The sequence below is a fragment of the Artemia franciscana genome, chromosome 1, assembly GCF_032884065.1.
Source record: "Artemia franciscana chromosome 1, ASM3288406v1, whole genome shotgun sequence".
Lineage (NCBI taxonomy): Eukaryota > Metazoa > Arthropoda > Branchiopoda > Anostraca > Artemiidae > Artemia > Artemia franciscana.
The window spans coordinates 3,983,908-3,999,440 of NC_088863.1; the positions used below are offsets into that span (position 1 = coordinate 3,983,908).

The following is a 15,533-nucleotide window of genomic DNA, read 5'->3' on the forward strand; positions in this document are numbered from 1 at the left end:
AATCCCAATTTACTGAGTTCGCCCTTTGTATTTATTGACTTATTGGCAAGTTAACCATTTTCTTTTCCTTCAAATTTGTATTAAATTTGAATTTTACATATGCTTCCCCTATTAAAAAGCCCGCTCATTGACTGTTCCTTATAGCGTTAAGTATTTGAACTCGGCCTTTCTTTTTGGAGTGCCTAATAAGCCCTAAGCTTTCTCTTGCGCACTTACCTAAAGCAGTTAAAGGAGTTGAGCTCTATGATATCTCTAGTGGAACATTCCTCCAGTTTGGCTTTAACTTTAGTTTATGTTCAGTCGAAACAGGACAAGCACAGAAAAGGATAGAACATATTAGCATAGTTGTGTCACCATTGCAATGGATATAGTTACTACTTTAGTACTGGGTTGTCATCCTGACAATAATTTCTGAAAATGACTTTATTGCTATATTTCGGGGTATTGAGCGTCTGTAAGTACTCTAAGTAAATATGTTGCTATTAACTCAATGGTAAAATATAATATATATATATATATATATATATATATATATATATATATATATATATATATATATATATATATATATATATATATATATATATATATATATATATATATATATATATATATATATGTATATATATATATATACATTAAATATATATATATATATATATATATATATATATATATATATATATATATATATATATATATATATATATATATATACATATATATGTATATATGTATATATGTGTGCGAAAGCACAGGATGGCTGGCCCCCAACCCCCCATTGCACTTCCTGGCTGAAGGGCCAAGAAACGGAGATCAGCACCGCTGGTACGGATATATATATATATATATATATATATATATATATATATATATATATATATATATATATCTGCATGATAACATGCGTTCAAAGGAGAAATACCAAAGCCCTATTCGAGCGAGCAAGGGCTCATTTTTTTTATATCAAATTCTTTATTGGAGAGGGTATGAAGGGGCCTCCCAAGTAAAAGCAATGGAAATATTAGAAAACGGTCACTTGAACAAAAAGTTGATTGTACATAAAGATTCAAAATCGCCTCAAGTGAAGTGGGACTAAAAAGGCGCAAGGGAGCAATTGATATTTAAATAGAGGGACCTATCGCTACTTGTAGAGGGATAAGTAGAGAGTTATCTTATTCTTAGGATAAGATTTTTTCATAATCGTAATTTTATAGCTACTCATGAAAGCTATATTCCAATAGCTTCACCCTTAACTCTATAATAATATTAAATAAAAAAACAAGTTTTTTTTTTACTGCAAGTAAGGAGTGACATTAAAACTTGAAACAAACAGAAATCACTCCGTATGTGAAAGGGGTTGTCCCCTCCTCAATGCCTGGCCCTTTACTCTCAAGTTTGACTCTTTCTCTACTTTTAAAACAATAAAAATCTTTAGTGTGAGCGAAGCGTTGAGGAAGGGACAACCCCTTTCATATATGGAGTAATTTCTGTTCGTTTTAAACTTATTTCTGAACGTTTTTGAATTAATGCATGTTTTGATTTTGGCTCACCGCACATGAATAATTAAAACGAAATTCGCATATTATTTCTTTTCCGGCTAAATGACTTTCTCATAGTTTTGATTGGACGGTTTTGATAAAGGGGTGGGGGAGGAGACCTAGTTGCCCTCCAAGTTTTAGTTACTTAAATAGCCAACTAGAACTTTTAATTTTTTTTTTACGAACGTTTTTATTAGTAATAAATATACATAACTTACAAATAACCTTACGTAACGAACTTCTATGTTTGTATATTTTTATTACGTATATGAGGGGGTTTGTCCCCTGGTCAATATCTTCGCTCTTTACACTAAAGCTTGAATTTGTCCCAATTCTTTAAGAATGACCCCTTAATCACAAAGGCCGTAGGATAAATAGTTGAAATTATTAAAAATACTTTAGCGTAAAGAGCGAGGTATTTTGGAGGAGATGAATCACCTTATTTACGTAATAATTTCTGTTCTTTTTAGGTTTTAATGCTGCTCCTTACTTCTAGTTGCAATTTTTTTATTTATTTATTTTCTCATTGTTTTTTTAAATAATGCTAGAAAATCCTGCAGCCCCTTCATGGAAATTCTCTTCCCTCATGATATATTCCTCCATTGCTCCCATGTAACCCCCTCCCACGACCCACTTCCCCCTTTCTCAACACGAAAAAGTCTCCTTGAAAACGTCTGTTAGTAGGTTTAATTAGTAGGTTTTTCGACTATGCTGGACAAAATGGCTATCTCATAATTTTGATTAGGTGACTTTGGGAAAAAATGAGCGTGGGAGGCGACTTAGGTGCCCTTCAATTTTTTATCACTTATAAAGGGCACTAAAACTTTCAATTTTAGTTAGAATGAGCCCTCTCGCGACATTGTAGGACCACTGGGTCGATACAATCCCCCCTGGCAAAAAAACACGCATCCGTGATCTGTCTTCTGGCAAAAAACAAAACAAAATTCCACATTTTTGTAGGTAAGAGCTTGAAACTTCAACAAAAGGATTCTCTGATACGCTGAATTTGATGGTGTGTGTGTGTTTTTTTTTTTAACATTTCATGACTTTTAGGGGGTGTTTTTCCTATTTTCTAAAGTAAGTCAAATTTTCTCAGACTTGTAACTTTTAATGGGTAAGACTTGATGAACTTGGTGAAACTTGTATATTTGAAATCAGCATAGAAATGCGATTCGTTTGACGTTGCTATTGGTATTAAAATTTCGGTTTCGGTTACTATTGACCCCGGTCACTCCTTACTACAGTCCGTTACCACGAACTGTTTGACTAATAGGTTTTTTAAATACAAGTAAGTGGTGAGTAGGAAGAAAAAAAGTGTAATAACAATCAAACGAATCGCCCGCAAACAATAAGGCATCCTCACTGTTGACAAAGGGACAAAATATGACCCATAAGAATTTAAAAGAATGGAATCAAAATTCAAAATCTTAAAAAAAAAGAATAAAAAGAAACAATTAAAATAATATATACAATATTTATCCCATGTAAAGAATTATCCCACAGAAGTTGAATATATAGTGAATGAGCTGATTTTCACAACAATACAGAAACAACTATTGTATCAATAGTTGTATCAAATTATTGTATCAAAAAAAAAAAAAAAAAAAAAAAAAAAAAAAAAAAAAAAAAAAAAAAAAAAAAAAAAAAACAAAAAGGTGCGGCCTTGACTATTCGTATCAGGAAACTAAGAAATTTCGATGTTTAGTAAATGTAGAGGCTCGAAACCTGTGAAACCATGGTTTTTGAGGTGCTGAATTTAATTGTGTAATGTTCATCAATGTTATTCCTGGTTTTTCCAGTCACCCAAATCTATGTCCCTTTATAAGTTTCAGTTACTATTGTAACTGTTTATTTTTAATAACCGTTCGTTATCATAAACTGTTTGAATGTAATAGCTTATGCTAGCAGAGATAGTGATCAGCAATAATATAAACGGTATTGGGTCACAGACAGCGGTGCCAACGCGGCATAATTGTACTATTTTTGGCAGAATTTATAGGTCCCGGGACAATGTGGTGTATTCGGAATGGTTCGGGTAAAATACAAATTTTGGCTGCATTTTGACTTTACTTGCTCCTTTCTGACTCGCATATTTTTTCAAGTTTTAGGGTTTAGAAATTTTTCTTCTGGTCACTGCAGATTTTTAACATGCTTTTCAGATGGTACAAATTAATATCTCACGGGGCAATTTTAATCGGAAAATTCGTACAATTTGTTTCAAAGTGTTGGCAACTCTGGTAATAGAGAATAAATACCTGCTAGCTCCAAAAGTGACTCAATTGATACTTTTTCATTCTTAAAGAGTTAAATAATATTCACATAAATCGATGCAATGTTTTTATCAGTAGAGAAACACAAACAAGCCGATATTTTTTTGCCTAAAAATGAAATTGGGCGCACAAACTTTTTTTTTGACAAGATTATAAATCGTTCACCGTATAAACTTATCCTTTTTGTACTTATAGGATATCAGTCTTTACACTGTGCGTGCATCTTTGCTTACTTTCATCTTAGAATAAACGGTGAAGAAGCTGAAAACCTTCTAACTACCAGAGTTTCGGTTACTATTGAGCCGGGTCACTCCTTATTACAGTTTGTTACCACAAACTATTTAATTGAGCCATTTAAAATATTCTCTTGCTTCCAATTACAAATTTTCCGTGAAATCTGAATTTTGTGTATAGTTTCCCCATTAAAAAGACAATTTAGCTCAAAATTTTAGTTTGAGATTGTCCTTTTGTATCTGTTTTATTATTGAGTAAATCTATCTCTTTCCCTTCAAAATTTTGTGTCAAGTCAGGATTTCTTATACACTTTTTCTCAATATACTCATTTATGGAGCTCATTCCTTGTATTTCTTTCATTGTATTTTCTCATTGTATTTCTTATGTATTTTTCTCATTCCGAGATATTCTCTTGCTTTCCCTCATAAATGTTTTATTCCATCAGTTTTTTTTTGTTTATTTGCTCCATTAAAAATACACTATGTCTCAAAATTTTAATATGTTAAAATTACCCTCTGTATTTGCTGTGATACTTTTGAGTTAGTTTTCCCCTTACCCTTTAAAATTTTGCTCAGACTTGATTTATATTTACATCCGGTCCCCATTAAAAAGCCTGTTAAGAGATTTTTCTGGTGAAGAAATATCAGAGACCGAAAAACATGCCCCAACCCTAGCTGCTTTCAAAAGTGTAGGATTCCAGAGAACTATACAAGGATTGGATTGTTATCAGTATAAGGCTTTCAGAAGCTCGTTAAAAGAGTTTAAATCAACGGTACATTCTCAGATTGAAACATCTAACATCTAACATCAAATCCAAACATCTAAAAATCTTCCCATTGAGAAATGACCGTAGATACACATAGCAACCGTTTTAGTGAAGTACAGGATAATAATTAATTAGAATGTGAGGGGTAAAAATTAAGGAGGAACAAGGGTAAAAATTGTAGAAATTTGTTCTTTTGCCTAAATTTCCATATTCCCCAAGTAGATCATTCAAAAAAATCTTACCGGGGACCTGACCTTCCTTACCCCCTAACCTCTGTTTAAATTTATGAGTGAGTACACTACCCCCACCTCAATATGATTTTTTTTAGCTTTAGCTTTTTTATGGCACTTGGTAATAACCAAGTGACATATAGCAATCGCAAATTCGGTCGGTCTGTCGGTCTGTCTGTCGGTCTGTCTGTCTGTCGGTCCCGGTTTTGCTACTTTAGGCACTTCCAGGTAAGCTAGGACGATGAAATTTGGCAGGCGTATCAGGGACCGGATCAAATCAAATCAGAATTTGTCGTTTTCCCAATTTGACCATCTGGGGGGGGGGAGTGACAAATAGAAAAAATGAAGTACTTACGAACGGGTGATCGGATCTCAATGAAATTTGATATTTAGAAGGATATCGTGACTCAGAGCTCTTATTTTAAATCCCGACTGGATTTGGTGGCATTGAGGGGGGAGTTAGGAGGGGGAAACCTAAAATCTTGGAAAACACTTAGAGTGGAGGGATCGGGATGAAACTTGGTGGAAAAAATAAGCACAAGTCCTAGATACATGATTGACATAACCGGAACGGATTTGCTCTCTTTGGGGTAGTTGGGGGGGGGGGGTTAATTCTGAAAAATTAGAAAAAATGAGGTATTTTTAACTTACGAACGGGTGATCGAAACTCAATGAAATTTGATATTTAGAAGGAAATCGTGTCTCAGAGCTCTTATTTTAAATCCCGACTTGATCTGGTGACATTGGGGGGGGGAGTTGGGAGGGGGAAACCTAAAATTTTGGAAACACTTAGAGTGGAGGGATCGGGATAAAACTCGGTGGGAAAAATAAGAACAAGTCCTAGATACACGATTGGCATAACCGGAACGGTTACGCTCTCTTTGGAGTAGTTGGGGGGGGGGGTTAATTCTAAAAAGTTAGAAAAAATTAGGTATTTTTAACTTACAAACGGGTGATCGGATTTCAACGAAATTTGATATTTAGAAGGATATCGTGTCTCAAAGCTCTTATTTTAAATCCCGACCGGATCTGGTGACATTGGGGGAGTTTGGGTCGGGGAACCTAAAATCATAGAAAACGCTTAGATTGGAGGGATCGGGATGAAACTTGGTGGGAAAAATTAGCAGAAGTCTTAGATACGTGATTTACATAATTGGAACGGATCCGCTCTATTGGAGAGGGGGGTTGATCCTGAAAAATTAGAAAAAATGACGTATTTTTAACTTATGAAGGGGCGATCGGATCTTCATGAAACTTCATATTTAGAAGGACCTCGTAACTCAGATCTCTTATTTTAAATCTCAACCGGATCCAGCATCATTGGGGGGGGGGCAGAAATCTTAGAAAATACTTAAAGCGGAGAGATAAGGATGAAACTGGATGGGAAGAATAAAAACCTGTCTAAGATACGTGACTGACATAATCGGACCGGATCTGCTCTCTTTGGTGGAGTTGGGGGGGGGGGGTAATTTTGAAAACTGAGGTTTTTGTAACTTACGAAAGGGTGACCAGATCTCAATGAAATTTGATATTTAGAAGGAACTTGTGCTTTAAAGGTCTAATTTTAAATTCCGACCAGATTCTATGACATTGGGGGGAGTTGGAGGGGGAAACCGGAATTCTCGGAAAACGTGAAAATACATCCGATCCGATAGGTGATCGGATCTTAACGAAATTTGATATTTAGAAGGAATTCATGTCTCAGAAATCTTATTTCAAATTCCAACCAGATCTTTTGACACTGGGGGGAGTTGGAGGGGCAAATCTTGGAAAACACTTTGAGTAGAGGAATCGGGATGAAGCTTGGTGGATAGAATAAGCAAATGTCCTTGATGCGTGATTGACGTAACCGTACTGGATTCGGTCTCTTAGGGGGAGTTGGGGGGAGAGGTTCAGTGATTCGGCGAGTTTGGTGCTTCTGGACGTGCTAGGACAATGAAAATGGTAGGCGTGTCAGGGAGCTACACAAATTGACTTGATAAAGTCATTTTTCCAGATTCGACCATCTGGGGGGCTAAAGGGAGAGGAAAAACTAGAAAAAATTAGGTATTTATAACTTAAGAGTGGGTGATCGGATCTTAATGAATTTTGATATTTAGAAGGACCTCGTGACTCAGAGCTCTTATTTTAAATCCTAACCGGCATTAAGCCTCCGATTTTCCTTTTAAATCAATCTATTGATTCTTAGAATTTTGTTAGAGCTCATACCATATGGCTCTTGGCTCTTATTGCCTCGTCAAAAGTGGCATATGAGCTCTTAGCTCTTGTTTGCCATAATAAAAGGAGTGGCCAGAATCACTTTGAATTATTATCTAGGTTGACATGCTAAAGCAGTTTATTATTATTTATGGGAGCTCTTGGCTCTTCTTGCCTCGTCACAAGTGGCATATGAGCTCTTAGCTCTTGTTTGCCATAGAAAAGGAGTGGCAAGAATCATTTTGAATTATTATCTAGGTTGACATGCTAAAGCAGTTTATTGTTATTTATGGGAGCTCTTGGCTCTTCTTGCCTCGTCACAAGTGGCATATGAGCTCTTAGCTCTTGTTTGCTATAGAAAAGGAGTGGCAAGAATCACTTTGAATTATTATCTAGGTTGACATGCTAAAGCAGTTTATTATTATTTATGGGCGGATGATTGCCAGTAGTTTACTTATATCAAAATCCTGAAAGGAGGGGGTGGGACAAATTTAACAGTGAAAAATGAAAAATTAGCCATTTAATACCTTAAAGGCAATAGAGAAAACTGATCTGTGCCTGTGGATGCTTGAAATACGTAAGCCTATCTTAGTTTTGACAAGATTCTGAAATATGCTAAATTTTAGATGGGAGAGCTGGGGCCCGGGGGAACAATTGTCCTCTGCCCCATAGCAAATTACGTCCCCGATGATTTCTCTCACCCTTTTTTGCTTCAGTGCATCTGTTTGAGCTTATCTTATAAATGAAAGTAGAGTCTGTCTCTATCACTGTGTCTATCACTGTCATTGTCAAGTAGAATCCTCTTCCCGTATTCAGAAACACCACATTTTCCTTATTTGGACAAGGTAAACCGTATAATATTGAATTCTACCGGACGAACGTGAGTGAAATCAGATTCATTTGATGGCACAGTCAGGTATTTTCTCTTGGATGAGGATGAAGCACCGACTAGGAGGGGGATTTGCAATATCAGGTCAAACTTGGATAGATCCATCCTAGCCAAGTGGATTGTTGCGCTGGATTTAGGATCCTTTGTCCGAGAGGGCGAGGGTTTGAATAGTAGTTTACCCAATTATTTGGTTTGGGACGGGGGTCAGTGGCGTGACTCTGTAAGCTCAGCCGGAGTCGACCCAGCTCTAAATGGGCACCTGTAGAAATCTGGGGGAGGTAAGCAGGAGAGATGTGCAAAAGCACATGATGGCTGGCCCTCATCCTCCCATTTCACTTCCTGGCTGAAAGGCCTTGAGACGGAGATCAGCACCGTTGGTTCGGACCTTAAGGGTCTAGTGCCGCATCCTTTACTTTTTTTTTCTTTTTTTAAACTTGGATTTGTAACGGATTTTGTGGACTGCTTAGAAGGCAATGAAGAAATAACTATTCTTCATAAGTATTTGAAAAAAAATAATTGTGTTTGTGTGTTGTTCAATTTCTCTATTTTTATATTCACTGCTTATTTCACTCTATGGTATTATCCTATTAAGAATTTACTGTTGAAAGTTTGCTTTCTCTTTGAATTTTTCTAATTCTGAATATGAAGGAGATTCGTCAGCTGGCAAATTTTCTTTCTCAAGGAGTCTTTATGACTAATTCCCAACCGTTGTTAAGCTTAATTCCCAATTACGCTGAAAGCCCCTAAATTATTAGCGTAATTTTCAAGTTAGTGAGCCCATTTTGTATAGAATGAGATTAGATTTTGTTTACTTTTTTGCATTGGTGATGGATGCATGAATCCTTGATAATCCCTCTGTTTTTAAATTTTTTAGCACTTAGAAAATACCCCAAATGGCTTAGAAATTTTAGTGAGATGAAAAAAATATCCATCTTATGTAAGCAGGGCCGTATCTAGGGGTTACAAAAAAACTGTAAAAAACGCATCAAAAATTTGTTTCTGTGCATTTTTGTTACGTTTTTACAAGTAGGAGACACACATTTTTTTAGGGGTGGAGTCATAACCCTTAGTCCTTCCCAATAATACGGCCTTGTATATATGGCTGCATGGTGAAAATAACCGTTTCAACAAATGGGGTAGCATTTTAGCTAAATCCCCTTAGACCCCTCCAATAGTACTTGTGGCCGTAATTTCATAATTGCGGCGTCCACCGTAATCTAGTAAGCAAGGAACTCAGTTCACGTTAAATGAAAGATTAAAAACACGTTTAGGAAAATTGCCAACTGAGGGAAAATCGCCATGTGAAGTTGATTCAGGAATGACAGCTATCAATTCGATTAATGTGGGGTAACGTTATTTACCCCACATTAATCTGGGGTTAAAACAAGTTGTGAAAATAAATCTATGGAAATTTCGGAAATAGGCGTAAAACCCTCAAAAATGGTGTCGGATTAGTTGGAAACTGCACACCAAAATCATTATAATTGAATGTTGCAATTACAGTCCCCACATTGAGTTAGAAGGAATATCGTTTTTTCACTTGGGAAGCAGTGATATGTCTCGTTTTCTTATTTTTTTTTTCGTTGCAGCTAGTGGGGCATTGATACCACATATAGAGATTTTAAAGGCTCCTTTAGATGATAATTTTTATATCTAAGTGGTTTTTGTAAATAGTAAAAGATTTTATTAAAAAATTTGTAATTTTTGAAGAAAAGCTACATCTTCATATACAAGATGATATAGCAAACGTATTACAGTAACAACAGTCTTTATCCATGTCTAGGTTATGCAATCGATTTCTGATCTGTATTATAGAATTTAGTAAATGAAAGTATAACGATAAAACAGGCATGATATTTAAGCAAAGAAGTAAAAATAATAATAAAAAAATCTGAATATCTTGACTCTACACCCGCGAGCCTTTATAAACAGGAGAAAAATGAATAAAGCTAAATTAAACGGAACGTATAAATAAATAAAAATCACATCTTAATAGCTTCGAAATATCGCTGAGCCAATCACTGTAATTAGCATGAAAACGCAACACAGAATGACATATGTATTATCTCTAGAATCAAAATAATCGTTTTTTTATTATTTAAAGTTTTTTGCTTTATTTTGTTCCATTTTTTTTAAATATTATGGCTCTTTTCTCCCTATATTTTTAGTCATTAAACTCAGTGAATGAAAAGGCAGTATGATCTAAAGTTATTTGATCTATATTATAGAGTAACGCGACTACTTTTACGCTTTTATGTATCATGATCAGTGATTCTAGAAACGAGAATCCGAACCATTTTTGGCATTTCGAACATAAAGATTATAAATGGAGAAGAAAAGTTGGTCAGACGTTTAAAAAATCCCTAATAATTTTTCAGAAACATTGAATCATGTTTTATAACATACTAAACGAAACAAAACAGAACCATCTTACCCCCAACTAAAATGTTTTGGAAATCTTGTCATGTCAGATTCCCGGTGAAATGAATTTACTAAGAAGTAAGCTTTTTTTCAAATGTAGGTAAAATGTGATATTAAACCCAGCAAATACCTTGAATGGGAAAGGTATTTTCGTCTGCCCTCAAGCCTTACTTGTAATGCCCGTTTTCATATTTTTCACTAGGACATGCAAATACTTCTATTTTAGAAATGTGAAAAACATTTGAAGTTACAAAATGGATATCTTTTGTATTTAACAAGTTTTCAGCAAACTGCGGACTCAGAAGTTATTGCATTACTTCACGAGGCCTTGCTATTAGAGATCTAGATTTGAATATATAACATGATGAGTATTATGCCTTCTAAAACAAAGTGAATATTTAGTATCCACATACCGTTGTCCTTTTTATTGAAATTATTTTTGACATCTGGAAAATAAAAAACTAGGAATTTCAGTAAAATCATCGATGCAACTCGGTTACTAATATGGTAAGAAATATCAAGAGAATATTTGATTTGTTGGATATAATTTAGATGCGTTGATTCGGTTAAGTTCATGTGGCACATTCCCGCCCTTCTCCAGTTAACAAGAGTAAAACAGTTCAAAATAGGGATGATACATTTTTATTGACAGTGAATAGATATAAGATTATTTAACTGGATATTTCGAACACATATACAGTGTACATCATCAGCAGTAAAACTTTTTACTAAAAAAAGTTTTAAATTAAAAGTTAAAAAGTAAAAGTTTTACTGCTGATGATGAACACTGTATATGTGTTCGAAATATCCAGCTAAATAATTTTATATCTATTCACTGTCAATAAAAAGGTATCATCCCTATTTTGAACTGTTTTACTTTCGTCATGGAAAGGCAGTGTGGTCTTCGAAGTTATTTTCTCCAGTTAACAGTTGCTTGGGATGCTTTTACTGACAGAAATGTACAAGAAAAAGCATATGAACTCGGAACTGAAGACACTCTTACCTCAGTCAATTTTTTCTGGATTGTCTCCGTCTCTGGGCAGCGAGACGAGCGTCTTCGTCTCAGCACATCAGTAGAGATCTACTAGCGCGCCTCACACAGGGGCGAGGGCGCGACAAAATTGAACTCGGAACTTAGAAAACGGTTGGCAGTGTGCCAGGGATATTTCAACGTTTTGCCAGTTCAGAAAAATAGTAACTCACTACTTTAAACAAAAGAAGAAAAAACAGCCGCTCAAGAAACAACTGTTGGGGAAAGATATAGAATAGTCCCGCAATGCATAGGTAAAACCATCTTTGGGGACTGAGACAATGTTGAACCCGTTTACAACTTAAATTTCTTGAAGTATATTCCTATTGTCTGCTTACTTCTTTAGCCCTGCCCCTTTTTTCAAATATTAGGAAATATAGCCTAAAAATCGACTTTTAACATTTTATACCCCCCCCCCAGAAGTAAGCTTAGGGGTAATTTTTCAGGAGTGATTAGGTTAAATCTTATATAAGTCATAGAGCTTTTGTTTTTAATTCTAGTGACTTTTTATATAAGGTATAGCAGGCATGCATGCAAAATGTGTTAGGTACGATTATTCTGCATATTATGAAGTAAGAATTATTTTCTGACTTCAAACTGCCCATATACTTTACCCCTCCTCGCCCCTTATGGGCAAATACAAAGCCCAAATTATATTTTCACAACTATTCTGTCACTTTTCTCTGTCTCGTCTCACGCTAAAACTACCGAAAACACCAGTTTGTTCTCGAGTTTTACACAGCATAAACTTGAGTGAGTGGCGCGTAATATACAAGTAGACCTACCAAAAATTTTTCCCTCTACGAAAAAAAACTCAAATAAAATTCTCAAATTTGAATTCCTTTCCCCATGGAAAAATTTCACCGTGGAAAGATGTTTTCAGTAAAAATACCCTCCTCGAGACAAATTCCTGCTAGACAATTCCCTTCTAGCTGAAAATTCCACCTAGAAACTTTCTTGCGGACGATCTCAGGTGAAAAACGTTTCTTGCGCACTTTCATTTGAAAAAGACGAATTTCTGATTGTTTTTAAAATTATGCCGGTAATCCCCTCCGTGAAAAATTTCCTAACAAATAACCAGCAAAGAGGTATTTTACAGCAAAGCTTTTTTTTTTTTTTGGGGGGGGGGGGTACAGAAGAAATTTTTAAAAACACATCAAAAATTTAAAATTGATATCTACTCCCATATGATTTCTGGGTATGTTTCTGGGCTACGCTGTTATTCTGAAAGTAAAGAATAACATTAAACCACAAAATGAGCAGAAGTAATTCCGTACAGGGAGAGGATTGCCCGTTCTTTACCCACATCTCCACCTCAAGGTCAAAGAAACTTCGGAGTGTGCTCAGATCAGAAATTGATATTTCTAGTCCTTTTTTTAAAGTCCAAAGGGATTAGAGACCAACCAGCTGCGTGGGGGCGATAATACCTGGGGAAGGGTATTTTACGTGTATTTTTCTGGGGAAGGGTATTTTCCATAGGGGTTATTCTGCTCATTATGTTTTCCAGGAGTGGGGGATAAACGCCGGCCACCAAAAAGGACAAGGAAAGATAAAAAAAGACCGCTAACATCTTCAGATGCGTCAAACTAAGCATGCTCAATGCCGATAAAACCAAAAAAGAACAAAAGCATTTAACAATAAGAAAAAAGGAATTGCAACTAATCAAGTGAAGAAGAGAAGGGGAAAATCATAATTGCTCGTCAAAAAAAATAATTAAAATCTAACCAGCATTAGGCTGGACTCTTATAACATGGATGGGGTTGGAATAGCTTAAATACATTTGGTTTGCTTTTTTGTGTGGGAGGGGGGGTCAATTGTTTTTGATTTCCTTTAAAGAAATATTATTTTGTCGTTTTATTATTTCTTCTTGCACTGTTCTTGCTGTCCTATTCTTCCGATTTTTTATTGCTTTCGTTTTTATTCTTCTATTGTACTAATATAAATGAATAAATATATCTTAAAACGAGTTCAGCTAAAATTAAATATGCAAATCAAGCTTAAAACAAACAAAATATTTCAATATTGTAGAATAAATGAAACAGAACCAAAACGAACAGAAACTAAATAGACAATCATAACCAACAAACACAACATGTACAAATATAAAGGAATAAACAAACCTTAAAACGAATAAAGCCTTAATTAAATATGCGAATCAAGATTGAAACGAACAAAAATCAATTCTAAGAAGAGCTTTTGTGTTTTCAGTAAAACGCTAGTTTTCTATAATCTTAAAAACATAGGGAAACATAATTAGTTGGTTTGTTTGTACTAGCTCTATCGATATATATTAGGTAGGCTGTGAAGTAATAAGTTTTGTCCGTTTTGAGTTTCAACTTCCCTCTTTACTTCCCTAGGAAAAACTTTGGTTATTAACCAACCAGGTTAAGACAATCAGTTATTAATAAAGATATGACAAATAATGAGACGCAAAAAATGAGAAATATTTAATAGGGCTATACCTGGGACAATGAAAGGGAGGGGGGCTTTGACAGAAAAACAACAATGAAATTTGGAAGAACATGAAATAAGGAACCTGATAGCACTATTATTATTTTATTAGCATGTTTCTATTAAATGTGGTCAACCACAGGAAATTTACTGACTGAGGTGAACGGTAATTTAGGTACCCTGGAATTGAGTTGAATGGGGTTTAGTGGCACGGCGGTTGAGCTGAATGAGGATTGAATAGAATGGGGGTTGAGTTGAACGAAGTTTGAATTAAGTGGGTTGAGTTGAATGAGGTTGAATTAAACAGGGTCTGAGTTACACGCAAACCATCGTATTCGATACTATATACGTCTTTTCTTTTAGTTGTTCTACCATGCTACTGTGATGAAAGTGAATACAGGCTTGCTCAATATTTAATGTCGACGTATGATAGGGCAGTACGACCATCTAGAAATGCATCTGAGCCAGTTAATGTGACATTTGGGCTTTCTCTGACGCAAATTATTGACGTGGTAAGTAAAATCTTTTCAACTTGGCATAAAGAACAAGTATAAAAACGGGAATTTCTGGTCTTTTTTTTCAATTTACTGCTGACATTATATTGCTACACTAGAATGAAACTATTCTACCTCCAAATTGGCTCCGAATGAAACTATTCTGTGTCCACAAACGAAAAAAAAAATGGATTAACAGTCTATCTTGTCTGAACTTCATGCTGAGTCTGAATTTGCGGTCCAGCCGACCACGTTGCTAGATGTTTTCCAATTGTTCTTTTATTTCTTATTCTATGTTGCAAAGTTGCTTTTATCACGTCCTGAAACTATTTCAAGTCCATACTTGGACTTGTGATAATTTCAAGCAGTATATTTTGATGAGTTGCAGGACATATGGGAGGGGGGGGGGTGAGTATGCAGGATGAGTTGCAGAATAGTTTGTTTGAACTTAGGATATTGTCATTCTAAAAATTCGATGCGTGATTTTTGACATGGGTTAGTTTGATGGTAACGTATTTGTCTTTGCAATCGTCAATCTTTATAGTAAATATTTGCAATTAGTGGAGTCACAAAGTAAATAAAGGAAAAATACTTATGGAGTTAGCGAAGTCGAAAGCCAGGAAAGATAAGAAAAATTAGCAGCTGTCCCCCAGTTCTTCTGAAATCTGATAATAAATTTCTTTTAATTTACATTTTTACGTTTCTGTGGTATACCTTGCCTCCCAGATCGTGAGGGCTAAAATCACTTTTGTGGTTACAAACAATCTCTTAGGTTAAACATCAGTAAATCTGTGAAGATATTTCTATTACTTAGCTACGAATTAGATGAACACGTCACTCAATACCTTTTTTATGTTCTTTCCAAGAATAGTACTCTAAAAACTCAGAAATTTAATTTTAAACCCTTTAAGGTCCCTTAGTATGATCCATTTTTCTCTTATTTAGAGCTGTAGAAAGAGGTTAAAAGTATCAATTTGTAAGGTTGCCCTATTCTGAGGAGCAGAAACACAA

General features: G+C 35.1%; 1 protein-coding gene across 2 annotated transcripts in view; it reads left to right on the forward strand.

Moving 5' to 3' along the window:
• LOC136024704 (neuronal acetylcholine receptor subunit alpha-10-like) overlaps positions 1–15,533 on the forward strand; it is a 644,557-nt gene that overhangs the window by 23,678 nt on the left and 605,346 nt on the right. Inside the window, exons 1-2 of one of the 2 annotated variants that reach the window (XM_065700144.1) lie at positions 264–454; positions 14,392–14,540. In XM_065700144.1, the coding sequence (XP_065556216.1) occupies positions 418–454; positions 14,392–14,540 (186 nt within the window). In that variant the 5' untranslated portion in view covers positions 264–417. Of the gene's footprint in view, positions 1–263; positions 455–14,391; positions 14,541–15,533 lie in introns of those variants that run through there. The other variant, XM_065700127.1, reaches the window with a different exon arrangement.